General features: G+C 35.5%; 1 protein-coding gene across 2 annotated transcripts in view; it reads left to right on the top strand.

The window, feature by feature from the left end:
* The first annotated feature begins 2,115 nt into the window (after window positions 1-2,115).
* The window catches only part of grm8a (glutamate receptor, metabotropic 8a), a 264,876-nt gene continuing 247,779 nt past the window's right edge, over window positions 2,116-19,212 (top strand). Inside the window, exons 1-2 of one of the 2 annotated variants that reach the window (XM_069192489.1) lie at window positions 2,116-2,537; window positions 6,888-7,740. In XM_069192489.1, coding sequence (XP_069048590.1) covers window positions 7,231-7,740 — 510 coding nt within the window. In that variant the 5' untranslated portion in view covers window positions 2,116-2,537; window positions 6,888-7,230. The remainder of the gene's footprint in view (window positions 2,538-6,887; window positions 7,741-19,212) is intronic. The other variant, XM_006633388.3, reaches the window with a different exon arrangement.

The following is a 19,212-nucleotide window of genomic DNA, read 5'->3' as shown; positions in this document are numbered from 1 at the left end:
CCAGTCCATCACAGACATGATATGCAGACACATTCACACCAGGATCATGTTTCCTAGAAGCCCGTTAACCCACCAGTATGTCTTTGGACTTCACGGAATAAAAACAGAGGACCCAAATGAATCCCACATGAACATTTGAATAAAATTTAAAAAACCTCCATGCAGATAGCACCCCAGGTCCATAATTGAATCCAGTGCCCGAGTGCTGCTAACCACTGTGCCACCATGCTGGAATAAAGGATTTATATTCAATATAATACACTTCAATGAATATACAGTAGTGGTACTGAGCATTTTGAAAATCCATGCATACCTTGAAAAGTCACTCCATGAAATAAATGCTTTGGAAAAAACATTTGTAAATGTTTTGTTAACCTGAAGCTTATGAATAGTGAAGATGTGCAATTCCTTTTTTCCCAAATTAAGGAACACTTTAATCAGTTTAAGTCTACTGCACTGCCTTTATTTTGAGATTAGTTTCTAGAAAACGGTGTACAGTAGGTAATCGTGTGATTTTTAATCTTACATGTGACTTCACATTTCCACTGGGAGCAAAACAATTTCCTCATTTTTCTGTATAAGGAATATACAATTCTGTTATAAAGGAAATTCTGAATACTGCGAATTTGTATATTGTATAGTAATCTAATTGTTATTTTTTTTTCTTACAGGAAATGTACATCCCAAGTATTAACCTCAGTTTGTAGAAACATGAGGATAAATATGTTGTATACAGGTATTGGGACAGCAAAGTTAAAGCTGTTATTTTTTATTTACAGCTAAGCAATGTGTATTTGTGCTCATGAGATTCATGTGAAAGATGAGTACATTATAATATACATTTTATTGTTGGGTAGTTCTGTTATTTTCATATCATATTAAGACAAAAACATACTTTGTGTCAATCTCATGCTTTCACATTACCATAAATAATGGGATACTTTCACTAGTAAATTTCAAAGATTAAAGTTACTTTTTCTTGACACATCCCTTTGAGGCATGAAGAATATACAGTACAGTATATTGAAACATTCATACCATGTAGATATATTTATGAATTTGACATAATGGATGCAGGAGTACAGGAGTTTTTGACACATTAACCTTTTAATTTCTGCTGAGAAAAACTGAACTTGGTTAAGTCTAGAAAAAACGATGTGTAGATACTGCATAGTAAAGGAGCCATCTGACATCATAATGACAGTACTTTCAAATTATCATAAGTACTCTTTAGCTTTTAGGAATCACATTTTGCCTGTTCCTTATGTTTAAACAAGGGCATTATTTAAGCTTTCACAAATAGTTTACATCTGTGTTAAAAGTATTGAAGAAATTGTCGTTTATGGGGGCCGATCAATCTCTGAACAAAAAGCGTGTAGCCAATTCAGTTGGGCACTGTAAATTGCATTTCCTGACCACTAGATGGAAGTGGTTTGCTGTCCTTTATATCATGGGTCCTAGCAATTACACGTCGTACCTTTTAAAGAAATTGTCTTCTGTACTTTCTAAATAAATATTTGGCATTTATAATTGAAATACAACAGGTATTCAATTGGCCGATGCACGAATACAAATTTGTCTCTGGAGAGAAATCAAGAAATTGAATTGTCCTTGTTATTTTGAAGTCCAAGAAATCTAGATCTTTATTGGAGTTTTTTAATATAAAAATGAACAGGCATTGAAAATAAAAGTAAAAATAAGTTGATTGGGTCATAATTATAACGAAATGTTTCTGCAAAACTTACATGCTTACATTTAGCGCATACTCATTTCCCAAACATCAGATTTGTAAAGAGGTGAGGTTATGCAGCCCTGAGAATGAATAAATCCTTCATTTTAGAAGCTTTGGATTGGACTGCATATCTGATCTTTTTTAGGTTTCACATCCTTCATGTAAATTCACTTTCATAACAGCTGTAGTTTGGGTTTAAAAACTTTGTGATGAGCCCAGTTCTAGACGGCTATTACAAGAGACACTCCAGATTCATGGTGGCACGTTTCGTTTCATGTGCTTTGAATTTCGCGTCTTTCTTGCGAAATATTCCAGAGGATGTCAAATACTGACGTTTTGCTCTTTGGCGGACACAATACCTATTAGCAATTAATAATTGCTCTTATGGTTTAGTCGACACAGACGGTAAGCAGAGAACACATCATGTTCATGACTGGGGAGCAAATGCCTTCAGATGTGTAGAGGGTTATTAATGTCCGAAGCGTTCCTTTTGGTAAATTAGACAATTATGCATTCTGAAATGTGCTTCTTTGACGCTACACAACCTGTGTTATGCAAGATAATAGGAGAAAGGAACCTTTCTTGCCTGCGGACTGATTGAATAGCTGATAAGCAGCCGAGGTGGATTAGTAAGAGAGTTGGGAGACCAATCACTGCCGGTGGGAGTATTTTGTTATTCACTTGGAAGAGACGCGCTCCTGCTTTCTCGAATCGCTGTCCCTTTCAGCACCAAGAACAGTTACTTGAGCAGCTCCAAGAGAGCAGAAAAAGCGCGAGGAACCCGGAGTACAGCACGGAATATCAGGTGAATTTACAATCAAGTTTCATGTTTTATTTATTTTTTGTTTGCTTTGCGAATTATGTATGCCCTTTAGATCTCGTTTTGGATGTTTTAATTTGATCTGATTAACTGCATTAATTTAATCGCATCTCTTTTATCCTTCGTGTGAAACGACTTCACACAAGATTATCTGCTGAATAGGCATAACTGTTTTAACCAGTGACAGTCGCGTATTTGAGATAATTGTTGATGGGCTAAAGATTTCATTAAACATACCTGGAAAAATACTCTTAAATCAAGGAAGACAAACGGCAATCTGTCCGGATGCCAAACAGTTGGTTCAAGGCGAACTGGATGAATGAAGGGAGCCTGTGGCAATTGCACTGTTTTTCTTATGTTCTGTGTATGAGAGTGGACTGGAGTCCGCAAGGAAGTTGAATTAAAGAGGACTATGATTTTTTCCACAAAACAACGTTTGACTAAAACGCTTATAATCTTATTTTCCGCATTTATCAGGCACCTGGTTTGTATCTTATGCTGTTGTACGAAAGATACCTGAACAGGGAAACTGACTTCTATTAACTTTAATTCCTGTTAAGTACTATTCAAACGTGCTACGCTAATGTATATATCGTATATATACATATTAATATGCAGCAATCACAATCACCATAATTTAAATTGTTAGCCTTGTGTTCTTGTTACCAAACAACAGCTGCTTTTTGGAATACAATTAGCAGTGTCCTGCGCTTCAGTATAGGCTACTTGTAGGCTACATGCCTATTTTTATGTTTTAGGAACCTACGGAAAGGCTTTGCAAAATATGAAAATTAATAACAGTAAATTGTAGATGTTGTGCAGCTTTCACTTAACATATTATATTAAGATGCTATAGAATTGTATGTACTGTAGGAAATGATACCTACTGTATACCTCAAGCGCAGGTATTACGGCAATATTTGACATGATTTTGCTTAGTCAATTCTTTGTAAATTTACTAAATTATTCAAATATTGTTTATTTACCAATTTGTTGCTAGGTGACTATGAGATTTAAAATATACACTATATGTCTTGGTACATTTCTGTTTTTTCTGTTTTCCGATCTGACATAATAAGATCATTAACAGCAACATTTAATGCTTTCAGTCCTGAGAAGATGGAAAAAATAAATCGGTTTTTTTCCTCAACAAAGGATAGACAAAAGCTATTAGTTCCAGAAAACAGCAAGGAGATCCCTAGAGAGTTGTCCCACTGAAGAAAATGTAATAGAATCGACAGACGATGTTTCTGCTTGACACATACCAATTCGTGTAAATTAAAAGAAGAACTGGAAATAACTTATTTTGCCAGTGTAAATGTCTTTTGGGAAGTGTGTAGAACTATCTCACTTTCTGGTAGGGATAGCTAAGTTGTGAAATCCAGTTCTGTCCTCCTGGAATTCCATTTCTCGCTTAACGAGAAAATACAGTAATCATGTAGTGCTGGGCTATGTGTTAGAAGACGGATACATGGATGCCTATGTGCGTGTTGTGCTGCGGGATAACACTTGTACCGACTACCTGCAACACGTATCAGAAATCGAATTTACTTATTAAACTGTAATGCTTTCACTTTACACCTAGTTTTCCGTGTGGTGAAAGAACTATTATGTTGTACACTCACTCAAACGCTATTAGTAAACGCTTTACTGAAGGCTAGTCCTTAGGAATTCTTCGGCATGACTAAAAACATTCATCAGACATCCGTAAAGCTAGTAGTAGTAATAAGATAAAATATTATCTGCTTACGGTCCTGGTAAACTGCAAGTACTTTTCATTACTGCGAAGAAAAATACATAGCAATTATATAAACCTAACTAAATAATGCATGTGTTAATGGTAATTGTAATGGGACAATGTTTAAACTGACTATGCCTGTACCACAACAAACGAATCGCATCTACTTTTGGATATGGACCTCCTTTTAAAACACGACCTGAAAAAATACACATACTGTATATTAACGTTACATAATATATATATATAATAGGAATTGATCTTTTTTGAACAGCTACATTGCTTTTAGGCAAATGATAGTTTTAATCCTCAATACGCTTGCTAAAATACCTTTCATATTTGAATATTTCACCATAAAGACGACAATCTATAAAAGATTACCCATGGATTCTTTTATAAATGTATCAATTAAATAGCAGCTAAAAATAAATATGTTTATTACCAGGTATAGTCATCACTATTCTTCAATAGGGCCTTTAAACACATACCTGGTCAGATACCCACAAAATCTTTTCTAGTTAGTTTTTTTGGCTAGCCTGAGAGGGACAAGAGGAATATGTCACATTATGATGCAGTTTCTGACATTAACAAACAATATCTTTGTATATTAACAAGTAAAGCTGTTATCAAAAGAATGAACTTTACAATAAAGTTATAATCATACACTTTGTGTATTTAGTTTGAGAATTCAAAATGCAATGTGATTGTATTCATTGATATGATAGCAACTGGAATGGATATTAATACTACATAAAGTCCACAAAAATATTATAAATGGTACTTTATAACTGTAGATGTGATAATTTAATGCATTTTGAATTGCATTTCTATATGTCATATACACACAGTAGAAATATCATTACCAATATATAATTTATGTGTATATTCATTTACATGTGAATATTGTAGGATAATCATGGACCTTTTTCTTGTATTTGTGTATTTACTTCATTGCCTTTTCAATCTATAATGAAGGTGAGTGGTTTTCATTTTTATTTTCATGATGAACAGGGCACTACAAGATGTCCTACAATAAATGCATTATGTGTGAATAGTTCATTATTCTTGGTACATTTTTTTGGGATAGCCTCAAAACAAACACTATTATGAGCAGGACTGACACACAGATGACAATGCAATGCAAAACACTGGAGCCAAAACAGAGTTGATGAAACAAAAGCATCAGGGTTTGGTGCACCAGTTCTCTTTAAGCCTCATCTAGGGTGTGACATGCTGTAAATGCTCATGCAGAGGTCAGACATTTATGTCGTGGGTACAGGAACAGTTGATAATACCGATTTCCTCTAATTTTCTAGAACTGTGAAGGTTGAAAATGAGCGTATGAGTCATAATGTTACACTGGAATAGAATGGGAGGTAATTGCACTTGTATATATTCCCTTAATTGATGACTGGGCTTTATTATTTCACGAACAAATGAAAATAGTGTGAGGTAGCAAGAGAATAGGTTAGCATTCAAAACCTTCCCTTAAGTTGGTGCAAAGCAAACATTTTTTTCAAGTTCTGAGAAACAGTAATGTGCAATACTGCAGACGTGGGAAGCATTTTAAATGGAGAATAATCTTATATTGTGCCTTTTAGCTTGTGAAAAAATAACACAATGGGAAACCGTCATATCTTCCTGTATTTTACTTTTCCATTATTCGTATTTAGTAAACCAACACAGAACAAAAATAATAATCTGTAAGAGAAACAACAAATACATTTAGTGTAAACAATCGTGTGTTATAGCAAATATTGGAGCAGTAAACGTACAACTGATATATTTATTAATGATAGGTATGTCATTTGCCTCCATCATAAAGCTGCAGTAAAGATGTTATCAGTAAATTTTTTTTTTCAAGATTTGTGAAACCACACTAGGCGTGCTATCTTTCTGACTGCATAATATGTTAAGCTGCATCTGTAAGGCATATAACTGTGGTGCATTTGATGTTGTTGCGGTAATAAACCTGTACTTTTAGACCACAGAGACAGTCTCGTTGCCTGTGGGTGGCTGAGTAAACATCTAATTTTGCAGAGGCATATTTGAGCTACATTAGAATTAGTTAGAACCAGATGCTGTATCTCACAACAGTGTTTAAAATATTGGACAAGTAATATGAGTAGCTAAACATTAATGAATATTAATGAATAAAGGACTCTTTGTATTTTAGTAAAATGTGCAGTTAAACATAATTGTGAAACTTAAGTGTTTTGTAATAATATAAACTTGTTAACACTAGATCAGCTACAGTACATCAGTTGTTTTTTTAATTGAATATTTTAATAAACTTTGTTTAGTATTACAAATAGGTGATTGTCTTGCTTTTTCAACTTAACTGCTTCTTCTAAATGTATCGGATCTATATTCACTCTGTGTGGAGTTTCTTTTTGCTGGAGTACAGAATATTAAATACAAATAAAATGAGACTCAATAGGAAGTCCCCAAAAGGACTGGAAAACAAACCAACATGGGTGCATGTTTGGCCATAAGATTTTCTGGGCAAGATGTTAGACTGTAATAATATAAAAAATATTATTTTTTAAACTGACAAATAATATTGAAACTTTTTTTATTCACTGTCTCCCTGGCAGGTGCCTCAAATGCATGTGAAATCCAAGAGGATAATTGTTGCACATTTATATTGAGACACAGCAGCTTTCCTCTGCACAGCCTCTTCAGCAACTCCCAGGCTTCATCTTGCTTTTGTTCTTTTTTTTTTCCGAAATGCAAGGCACATGTGGCAGAGATGTGATAAAAATCGACAGCCATCCTCCTTTGGACAGCATTGATTTTGGCATCAGCTCCATGGCTCCACACTGATAGGGAGACGGGCACTGATGACTGCGTTCATGTTGTGCACCTTCAGATGCTCCGTCACCTATTCTAATAGCAAGAGCCTTCACCACTTTGACCCGAGCAATATATTAAGTAATTATGGCAAAGGAAAAGAAGAGATCTGTCTCCTGCCACTGCTTCTTCCTTCTCACAGCCAAGTGCTGCTGGCTGCTCACATCCATGCAGAAGACAGAAGCCCAGGAACATGCCCACTCCATTCGTCTGGAAGGTGATATCATCTTAGGAGGACTGTTCCCTGTTCATGCTAGAGGAGAGCGGGGAGTTGCCTGTGGAGAGTTAAAAAAAGAAAAGGGGATCCATAGACTGGAGGCTATGCTTTATGCCATTGACCAGATCAATAAGGATCCCGACCTGCTTCCTAATGTCACACTGGGTGTCCGGATACTAGACACCTGCTCCAGGGACACTTATGCTCTGGAGCAGTCCTTGACATTTGTGCAAGCGCTGATTGAGAAAGACGCATCTGATGTAAGGTGTGCCAATGGGGATCCTCCTATTTTCACCAAACCCGACAAGATCATAGGAGTAATTGGTGCTTCTGCCAGTTCAGTGTCAATAATGGTTGCTAACATACTGAGACTTTTTAAGGTGAGAACTTTTTTCCCTTTGATGTTTGGTGTATGGAGAATGAGCTTAGTTCCGTTTCTGCTGCTGCGTGGTCTCAGAAAAAAAAAGCTGTGCATTTGGAGAAGATGCTGGAAGGGCTTCATTATTGGTTATTCATGCTGCATCAAACCCATTGGGCAAGCTTTTGTTAAAATGAGATTGTTCTAAAATTAGCTATGCCATTTTGCTTTGGTTGTCATTGGATATTAGAGAAAATAGTATCTCTGCTCTGACACTACGGTTTTTAAATTTAACATTTAAGCTTTATGCAGACAATATGGAAACAGATAAGTAAAAGTCTTACTTTCAATTAGCATACTGCCAATCGTTTGCATGTACAACCCTCAACCCCGCATCCAGATTTCCTTGCTAACCCTGTGCTGATGACATGTCTTGTATTATTATCTGCCACCTGCTGGATAGTACATTTAACACATATAAAGTCAGATGTATTTTGGCAAAATAGTGACAATCTACCTGTTATAATAGTTAGTAATAGCTACATCAATCTTTGAAGAACCTTGTTATCTTTTACAAACCCACTTGAGAAAGGTCTGATTTTGGTGAGCTTAGCAATTTTATCTTGTGATTGGCAGGCTTGTATGAAACTTTCCATCCATTCATTTTCAGTAACTGCTTTACCTTTACAGCAAAAGTGTCTGCAGGTTTTCTGCAGCAATTATTGGCATAATTGGACTGCTTTGGACAGCTTCTCCCAGCTCTTCAGTTGCTGCTACTTTAAAGAGACTTAGAAAACGAGCTGGGAGAAGCCTTACAGAATGAGGAGTGGACAGCCCTGTTTGTTTAAGGAACATATTGAGCTGGAGTCTAACCCTGCACTTCACCTTTGATAGTCAAGAGTTCAATACAGGGAACGTGTGTATTTATTCACACACAATTACAAAAGGGCAATTTAGAGATGACAGTTAGCCTAAAGGGCATGGCTTTGAACTGTGAGTGAATACTCAGAGAAAATAAATGTGTAATGGGGGAGAACATGCAAACTTCACATAGACAAAGATAGGTTTGAACCCAGGAACTGTGACATACATACCAACATTTTTTATATAAAAAATAGCTTTTGTAGTTCAGGTAGGTAGCTGCATCAGCATGTGTAGGCTTCATATGTAAAAGTAAAGCTTTATTTCATGTTGAAAAAATAAGAAAAGAAACACAATGTTTTGGCTGTGGAGCCTTCTTCTTTGTGTTTGTTTTCTTCTCTTTTCAGCATTTTAGCATTTGGCCTAATGAAGCAAAGGTCTTCTTTCCACTTCTTTACAATTATAGTGTAAACATGCTAAATTATATACATTTTATGTTACACACTTATCCTTAGATTTAAAAAAGCTGATTTCACTTTTGAAATCAGTAAATTTGACTTAATAATGTATAATAATTTAAAATTTCATTATTTTTGAAAAAGAAAACATTGGTAAAGATGGAAATGTTTGGATGGTGCTTAAATAGTGAATATGTCTATAAACATGTTGGGAGTTTGATAAGATTGACAGAAAAGATCTGAGAAACATATGTGTATTAATAGTAAGGAAGTGGATCAGGCTGCAGATTAAATATATTGCAGGTCATCCTTTGAATTATGCCACATGTAGTGCAGCTAATTAACCAAAGCAATTAACAGGAGTTTAAGGAAAGGTCAGTATTTGCTTATCATGGTGACATTATGCCAAGTTCTCTTTGCTAGTTTTCACTGTTGTGTAAAAAAAGTTTTAATCCAAAAATATAATTTCTATTTTGGGTAATATTAAAATATTGTATTCTATTTAAAATACAAATGTTTTTAGAGTGGTCCAATATAAATCAATATGATACTTAAAAATCTATATTGTATGATGTCCTGGAACATTAAAGCTTACATTTTCCAGTACATTGGCTTAAATGTTTAGTCTAACTACCCTGCCTTGGTTTATTGATTGTGAAGCCAAGGGTGCCTAATTACAATGTTAATTATGTAAAGGAATGGGTAACAGATTCACAGATTTGCCCTTATCAAAACGGATCCCTTAGAACACTCCTTTGTAGATCACAGGTTTCTATTTTTGGAGTTTGATTCGTTTCAAACAAGAAAATGTAGTAGTCTTCCATCTTATTGCCTCTTGAAAAAACATATTTGTTTAGACTTGTTGAAGGACTAGTTAAATGTTCAGGTATCATCTGAGTATCCGGTAATTATTGAGTAGTTTAACTTTTTAGTAACATTGTCTTCATGCCTGAGAAATCCAATGAGTTTAGGAATTCCCTGATTACACAGAATTGTGCAGTATTTCAGTAATGCTTTTACTATTACCAGCTGCCTGACTGAAGTTTTTTCCCCCTTTGTTGTACAGCAAAAGCTTGTGAAATGTGCTGGATGGACAGATGAAATGTTTTTCATTTTTCCCCAAAGCGGGACAGAAAATCGTTGTTCCCTGCCATAGTGTCTCCACTCTGTCCTGATTTGGCCACTCATGTTTACAGCATTTGTGTTCATACAGCTAGGGCCATCTGTTTCAGCACTCACTCTGTGAGCACTCAGATATGACAAACGGGGGACAGTTTGGGACTCCGCCGCCTTGCTGATTGTGCTCGTGGTTCCAGCCAGGTCCTGAACACAGGCCTCCGGAATTGCAGGTCTCAAATGTGTAACGAATTAACACTTGTTTTCCACAAAAGCCTCTACAATCGCTTTCTTACTATGACAGGGGAAAACTCCAGGATATTTCTATCAAAATCTTTACATATATCATGAGTGATCCATGAATTTTCCTGTTTAAACCAAACTGTTACAACAAATGTGTTTATGTAGGGTTTGTGGAGCAATATAGCCTTCTGTTCTGGTTTGCTGACATGTACAATGATTCCAAGTGACGTTTTTGTAGTGTCCAATATCAACCTGTGAAGCTGACTTTTGGTATCCTGTATATGAACTTACAGCTACAGCCACCAAATGCTTCATGCAGCTTTCAGATGTGGTTATTGACAATTCTTTACTGTACTGCAACTATTAAGAGGAGCTCTTTCAAAAAGGAATTCCTTCTTTCTTGCAGCAGACTCTTGAGATAAAAGGATTCAGTATTATATACTAATGTATTAAGTACTGCACCTCAGCTGTTCTCCAGGGTCTAAATCTATCCAGAACATTTAAGTCGAGAGTCAGTTAAACATAAGGAGAGCTTTCCACTCTTTCATTAATCATCTGATATGAACTTTGGTTATATTTGACTGTTTGTTCTGGTTAGACCAGGGGAAAATCCTTTGGAACCACAGATGTCTGTTTTGATAACATTATAATTGTTACAGTATAAAGACATTTACTGAGAGGTTAAGAAATGGGCCCTAATTATCAGCTTGTAACATTTTCATGAAGATTAAACAGAAGATAGCTTGTGATCAATTTAGTATGAAACTAAGATTTCTTTGGATAGAAACTGGTAGAAAGTGTAAAGCTTCATATTCACCAGTCTATGTTATCTATCAAAGGTCTACAGGATGCCTAGACAAGACATTCTAGATAAAAACTACCTTTTTTTCAGAACATTTTTTTTCCCAAGCCTTATATAGTTAACTTATCTAGTTTTCTGTTTCTACTGCTGAGCTGTATTCCTATACTTTATAAACAAAAACAGAGAGAATTACACTTTTAACATTTGACATTCTTAAGTTGAAACAAATACAGTACATACATTAAAGGTGATATATGAACAATTAATGTAAAAACATATTTAACATAAAACATTCAAATTAATTTGATTAATTTCTGTGCGTATTTCTTAAAACAAGTGAAGATACCCAGTGAATCGTAATGGCTTAATGAAAAATAATTAACCAAATATGATTGGTAGTTGGAAGTTAGGATGGTACACTAAGTTCAGGAATAAAAGACTAACTTACTAAGCAGTAATGAGGCAACTTATTATTCATCTTTAATCACTTCATCTGCTTTTTTTCCAAGTCATACATCTTTTATGAGCAGAGTACTACAGAGGAGGTCATGAAAGCAGATATTTATAATTAGAGATTTGCTGTAAATTGCTAGACACAGAGAATCAGTACTTACTGATAATGAGATTTCTTATCCTCTTACCTACATTTAAAGCATTTACAGTTTATCATGACAGTAGGAACTCTGGTCTTAAATGTTTTATAAACAAAACCAAAAGTTAGAAGTTTTGCATTTCTCAGATGCTTTTGTAACACCCATCTTGTACTGTATATTGCTCATTCGTGAAAGTGTTTTATCAGGCTATATTTTTATGAGTGAAATATAATTCATTATGTTCTCCTTTCAAGACCACAATGCTAGAATAGCAAACAGCACAGCAGTGTTTCTCTTTCTTTTTAAGCTGCAGATTAAATTTTTGTTAAGAATTTTGTAGTTAGAACTCAGCTAGAAGTTCCCCTGGTAAACAAAAAATAAAGCATTTTTTCCATAGCTAGTCATTTTAATAAACCCAGTTCTGCTGCTACATAGTTTACTGCCATTCAAATACACCTATGACATTTATGATATATTCAGATAGCAACACTACCTTTTAGCCTTTTTATTCTGCATCCTACCCCGTTCACCTTTGGCATGACAAGGAACTGTTGTACTTCAGAGACTGAGAAGTTTATTTCTTACTTAAGGCTTTCTGGATTAACATTAAAAACAAAAGTACTTGTTAAAAATAAAATGTAACATGTCCCTCTTTATAACACCTACCTTTGTAATGGTGGCCTAAGATATTATAATATCACCAGTTTTTCCTCATGAATAGCTTTGCACCTCTGAATTATTGTCCTTCTTGACAGCTTCTCTAGAACAGCACTGCACCTTTTGTAACCCTGTCCAGGTGTTGGTTGCTCACAGACGGCTGCACATGGACAGCATATTTTCCTTTTCACACTTTTTAAAATACTTTACATACTATATATATTTACTACACTTGAAGGGATGAAACCCCCCCCCCAAAAAAAATGACAACTTCTAGGTCAGCCTTTATCTTTTTCAGATTTTATGAAGATACCTAAAGATCTGCACTAACTCAAGACAAGGCTATTTGGCCAACAATCCAGCATTAGTAGGTAGTAGTGGCAAGATCCGCGGTCTTGAAATTTATGATGTTTTTAAATCATTAACTTTTAAATACATTCACATCAAGAAATTATCATTTACCCCTTAAAACCAAATTATGTGTTCGTTTATGTACATGTACATGATAATAAGATAAGATAGAAAGAGGCAATTCAGCAATCCAGTTCACCTACTGTAGTTGTTAGTAACTTAATTACCCAGAAATCCCATCAATGGTCTACTTGAATGCCCTCAGTGACCCAGAATCATCCACATTGCTATGGAGTGTTACTTTGGCCTGCAGCCCTTTGTGTGGAGAAGAGCTGGTGAAGGGAAGAATCTGAGAGCTCAGATGGAATAAAAACAGAAACCCCGTGGAGCCCTGCATCACTCGCCTTTTGTTAAAAATTACAGAGTGGTGGTGGAAAAGAAAAAAAAACATGTTCTAATTCAGTTCAATTTGACACAAAGGATGGTGTTCAAATTAGGAAACCTGATGCTCAATGTTACAGTATAATTAGGCTCTGGAGAAATTCTTTTCATATCATCTAATCATGTAATGCCAAATATCAGATAGTCACAGACTTTTGCCTTTCATTTGGAGGTCAATAGCAGCAGCTACAGACTGTATAACACCCTGAATACCAGAAAGCATTGTTTACAGGGTGTTTGGTGTTGGATGCTTGGTTAGTATACCAAAAAAAAGCCCAAAATGCTCAAAATAGCACCCACAAAAGAGGACTGTTGTGCTGATGAACGATTCTTATGAATTGTTTCTGATTAAAGATTTAAGTGTGAACTTAATAAACTGTTTACTGATTCCAAGATCATAAACATTTTCTCATTTCGATGATCAGACAGAATGAAACCTAAAAGAGGAAGTGATATTTGCCACAAAATCAAAGGATTTATAGGCCCAGATTAATTCTTTGGTGCCTAATTGTTTACACTTATTTACACTTATACTTATTTACACTATTTACACTTATATAGCACTTTTCTGGACACTCCACTCAAAGTGCTTTACAAGTAAAAGGGATTCTCGTCCACCACCACCAAAGTGCAGCCCCACCTGGATGATGCAATGGCAGACATAGGCTCTCATTAGGGAAGAGTGATGAAGCCAATTCATAGACCAGGCTTATTAGGAGGCCATGATATTATTATTATGGGGAAATGTATTTTAATTTTACTCCAAGTTTTTTTAAAACTTTTTCTCTTTTCACCAATTCTAGTTTCACCTCCTCATCCACCCTAGCTTTAACTGAATAGGCTGAAGCTTGTTACGTTTTGTTTCTGCTTTCAGTGTTTCGATAAATCCCTATATAAAAGGACTAATTGTAAGATGTCATTGTTACATTATGGTATTGATTCCTAGAGGAGTGCAATTAAACCAGGTAACTTCTGTTGGGTTTCAGTGGATTTTTCCTTGCAAAACACCAACTATCGTATAATATGCATATCGTATAATATGTGTCAAGACACCTCTTGTTCCTTTGCAGCCTACGCATCCTGACGCAGTTACCCACCTGAACTACTATTGTATAATATGGAGAGTCTCTCTAAGATGCTTTTTTTCAACCTAGGAATGTCAGTCATACTGCTGCTTTTCTCTTAATTACCTGCTAGCAAATGTAATTTAGCATGGTAGGGGCTCAAACTGGCAGGACTGAAGGTACTGTATATGGGCTTAATGACACACTACCCTATGTTCTGATTCATCCTAGGAAGATAACCTTGTCTGATTTTCTCATTGTCTCATTTGTAACATTCTCATTTGACCTATCTATCTTGTTAGGTTGCTATAGTAGCCAAGTGATCTGAGTACCTTGTCCACACGTGTCTTTAGAAGGGGCCAGGATATCAGCTTCAACAACATATCTGGGTAGCATATGTTCCAGACTCCCACAACCCTAAAGAAATGTGCCTTGTTTTCTGAGTACTCCCTCATAGTTTCTATCTTGTCTTCTCTTGTTTGTGTTTTGTTTTGGCTTCAGCAGAAGTCTATAAGGCTGTACTTTGTGAATTGCTGTGGAGATTCTGAATATTTGAATTAGATTTCTTCATGGTATTTTCTGTTCCAAGACTACAATGAATCAGATCTCTTAGTTTGTCGGGATATTGCTACAGGCCAGGGAATGTATCTCGTCACTCTTCTTTGGATTGATTTCAGCGCATGAGATGAAAAGTATGTACAATATTCTAAATTAGACTTTGTTATTCTGTATTTATACTGTAACTGCTTCCCTATTTTCTATGGGAGAAAACACCTACATCTTTCTCTTTCATCTTAGTCTTTCTCTTCTTATACCCATTTAATATTTTTTTACTGGTTATTCTAATGTTCTTGGAAAGTAATCTGCCAGGTGTCTGCCCTTTCTGCATTTTTGAATTTCCTTTTGCTGCTTCATCTGTCTGTGTTAATTCTCGTATTTTTGTATCATCTGTAATCTTGAGTATCGCACTAAAAATATGTTAATCTATATCACTGATATATGTAAGTTAGGAAGAGCTGTGGTCCTCATGTAGATCCCTGTGTTACCCCACAATTTAATTACTCTACTTTGAGTATTCACACCCAATTCGTATCTGTTTTCTATCCATTAACAAAACAGTTCATAATCCAAAGACAGGCATTACCTAAGATGCCCGCTGCCTTCAATTTAAGAATTAATCTTTCATGAGCTTTATCAAAAGCCTTTTAAAACTTAAATATACAATATGTACTGTATACATCTATTAATGCTGTTGCTTGTTTAAAGAACCAATTAGTTTAACAAGACCAACATTTTGAAAATTAATGTTAACTCACTTGCAGAATCATATTACTACACACATAATCTATCTTAGTTCCATTTTAGTCACAACTTTACATGTAATAGATGTAAGACTTTTTCATCTATAATTACTTGGTTTGGTTTTATCACCCTTTTTGTGGATGGGTTTTCCAGTTAATGGGTATTACTTCTGTCCTGAGTGACTGTTGAAGGAGTTTTGTTAATGGTCTATGAATCACACCCCTCATTTCCTTCAGTACAATTGGTAGAATACCATCAGGCCCTGGAGATTTCCTCATCTTAAGTGCTTCTACAACCTGAACACTTCCTCAGTACACACCTGAGTGAAATATTAATTTAGTATATTATTAGTTTCTTTTTCATCTTCTGCTTTACTGCTATTTTGATGTTGTAGTAATGAAAAAAGTTCTATATTTTAGCATTGCATACATTTCTCTGAACAATTCTTTTCTGTCCCTCTCTTGGCTTTTCAAATATCTTTTTTGACCCATGTTGGCAATTCATTATATACTCCTTTTCTTTGAATGAATGTGTTCTTTTTAATTTTTCTTTCAAGTGTTTTCTTTTTCCTCTCCTGCACCCCATGAGGCCTCCCTGCTGTATTTTATAAAAAGCAGAGTAAGATTGCACGAACTCTGTGTTGTGCAAATGACAACCCTTAAATGTAGTTAGCATTTAAACACTTCTGGCACAGATACATTTTGAGGCATTTGTTTCACACCCTCTTGGCTAGGAGATGAATGTGTGGTGATGAGGACAACAGGCAGTTTAACTCCCTAGAGATGTTAGCCAGGAGGTCAGTGTAGAGGTAGAGCTAGGAGTGGAAGAGAGATACAAAGTATACCTGCAGAGAGAGGACAGGGACATCAGACTTTATTTTTATATCCTACTGAAAAATCTGGTGAGTGACAATGCAAATATCAGCTTGTAGAAAACAAAAAGCTTTAGCATTCTGTGTTTTTCACACTACCCTTGTTTGTCTTCTTTTGGCAAATGTTAACATTTTAAAGATAGCAGTCAGGATATATTTGAAATAATTTCCGGTTTGCTGAGAAAGCAGTACTTCAATGGTTTTTAACAAATACATTTTAACACCCCAACAGAGAGACAAGATTTAAAGCATAAATCATCTGTGAAATAAAAAAAAATGGAATCTCCTCTCATGTGCTTGTTACAGGGATTTAAAGTGTAAGGTAAGAATATTTCAGATACACTGCATTGTTCATATGTATTTTTAATAATGTGTCCTTTTGGACACTTAATACCAACTTGAATAATTCAGGAGTGAAAATAGCTGAGAAGCATCTTAAGTAAAGAGACATTATAGCATATTCACTTAAGGCAGGGTTGTGAAAATGACCCTTTTTCATTTATTTTTGTTCTCTTTAAGGTTGCATGACAGTCTGACATCACAGGTACAGGATTCATGATTGGTATTAGCGACAAATGGAGACTTAAAGAACAAGGGGTGAGAAAAGTGTGATTTGTGTCAAATACCATCAATTTATCTTGTAAAAGAATGATGGTTAGCTCCCGATTTCCATTGTGAAATAAGATTGCAAACAGTGTTGCACCACAGTCTTAATCAATACAAGGTCACATGCTACCTCCTTTGGGAAAGCTTCTATTTACTGATGTAATTGATGTAACACAGTATCTGGAAAAAGAGATGTTTCTTTTAGATTTAATTATGGGCTCAGCTCATTTAGCTTTAATAACCTGAAAATTGCATATAGAATATGTTTATGCTTAGGTCTTTAATGGAAGGTGTAGTTCGATGTCATGGTAGAAATTATTCATATTGATTTTATGTCTGCAATTAAAAACGGTTTCTACCCTATAAACAGCTATGACTTGCTGAAGGATTCAACAATTCCTCTGTGCAAGGGCAAGTATGGTAGTGTATATTAATTAACCTGCTGTCTTATAGAATCTAAGTGAAAAACATGATTCTAGAGTATGCTGCATTCTGATACAGTATATAGTCTTGGTCCCAACATAACTTCACGGCTGCACTTCAGATGAAGTAATGGCAGTGATAAATTTTTCAGAAAATTAGGGACTAAAGAGGGTGAATACTGCAGTCAACATCTGAATATTTTAAATTATGTGGTTTATTGCTATGAACATAAGCTTATGCCATAAAACAACAGTATAAAATTCATGTTTTTTTCCTCAGCTGTCCTGAAAGGTTTTTTGACATATTGTCTTTAAAACCTGTAAGGACATAATTTAGCACGGATTATGAATCTATCAATGGATTGATCAGGACTATGAAGTTAAAGGTACATCACAAATTTACTACTGAAGAGTTCAAAGCTTTCAGCTGAAAGAAATAAGTAAAGGTACAGATGTCATTATCTGAAATACAGTCCTGAAACAAACAGCGAGTTTGGATTTTCATTCTAAACACTTAGAATGGTAGGTAGGTCGGTCAGTCGGTCAGTCGGTCGGTCCCCTTTTCAGGCCATAAAGGCCCATGGGGAATGGGGGGGCAAGGGCCACCATTTTTCTCAACCATCAGACACTGGAGGTGGTGGTTGTGTGGTCAGCATCACACTCCGGCCGGCCTATCACCCCCAGAAGGATTAACCCCCAGTACTCATTTGTAATAATGTAATGCTGAATAGAAAAAAAGTGCTCGTTGTCGGCAGAAAGACCTTGTGATTATGTTTGCAATTGTTTGTATACTATTTGTCTTGCCACAGAAAATATTCAATATTAAATATTTACTTCTGGATTTAAAGATACAGCATGTCATGTACAAAACTGTAAAAGCACTGTTACCCAATACATTTTAGAAAGCTGTCTTTAGGGAGAGAGCCTACGAGCTTTCAAAATCCTGCAGGGGATTACAAAGACAGGCTCTAAGACTGGAGGGCATTCTTGAAAATAACATGGCAAAATTCAGAGTGGAAGATAAGAGGCATTGCTTTACACAGAGAAATTACAGAGCAAATGAGCTCACACACCAGAATGTAAAAGAACCAGGTCAGTATTGTCTTTGGATTAATATGCCAGTATGAAATGGGCACGGCTACTGTGCCAGGTGGACTCCTCTCACACAGGCCTATTATGTTGTTTGCAAGGCTGTTTGTTGGAGAGAAAACAGAAAATTTCATCACCCGGTTGAATATTCAGGAGATCTCTCTGCTTGAATGAAAGCTCTGGTGCTTTACCTTGCTTGGCAATGTACACTGGAGAAAGGCTGTGAATTTAAATGCTGAGAACCCTCTATCAAAGGCTTTGGTATCATTTTTTAAAATAATATGCCTTTTCCACAATAACAAATATCTTCTAATGTTTTCAGTAAATGTAGTATTTATACAGTATATTTGCTGAGAGACATTTAAAAAAGCAACAAATGAGAGACAAATGTGTACAAAGAATATACTGGTTGATTTATGTCTTAAGTGGAAAAAACACCACAAACATTATGCTGGAGCACTTGTGACATATTAATATTCAAATCCATTAGCAAATCAATGGGGATTAAATATCAAGGAGTATTTTTCAATGAAAGAGTTTATCATGTGTGTCCTTCATTTGTTTTTCAGCAATCCTCATGCCCAAAAGTGACACCAACATTACAAGAGTGTTTATTTC

The sequence above is a fragment of the Lepisosteus oculatus genome, chromosome 7, assembly GCF_040954835.1.
Source record: "Lepisosteus oculatus isolate fLepOcu1 chromosome 7, fLepOcu1.hap2, whole genome shotgun sequence".
NCBI classification, from domain to species: domain Eukaryota; kingdom Metazoa; phylum Chordata; class Actinopteri; order Semionotiformes; family Lepisosteidae; genus Lepisosteus; species Lepisosteus oculatus.
This window is presented reverse-complemented; position numbering and strand designations above follow the sequence as displayed.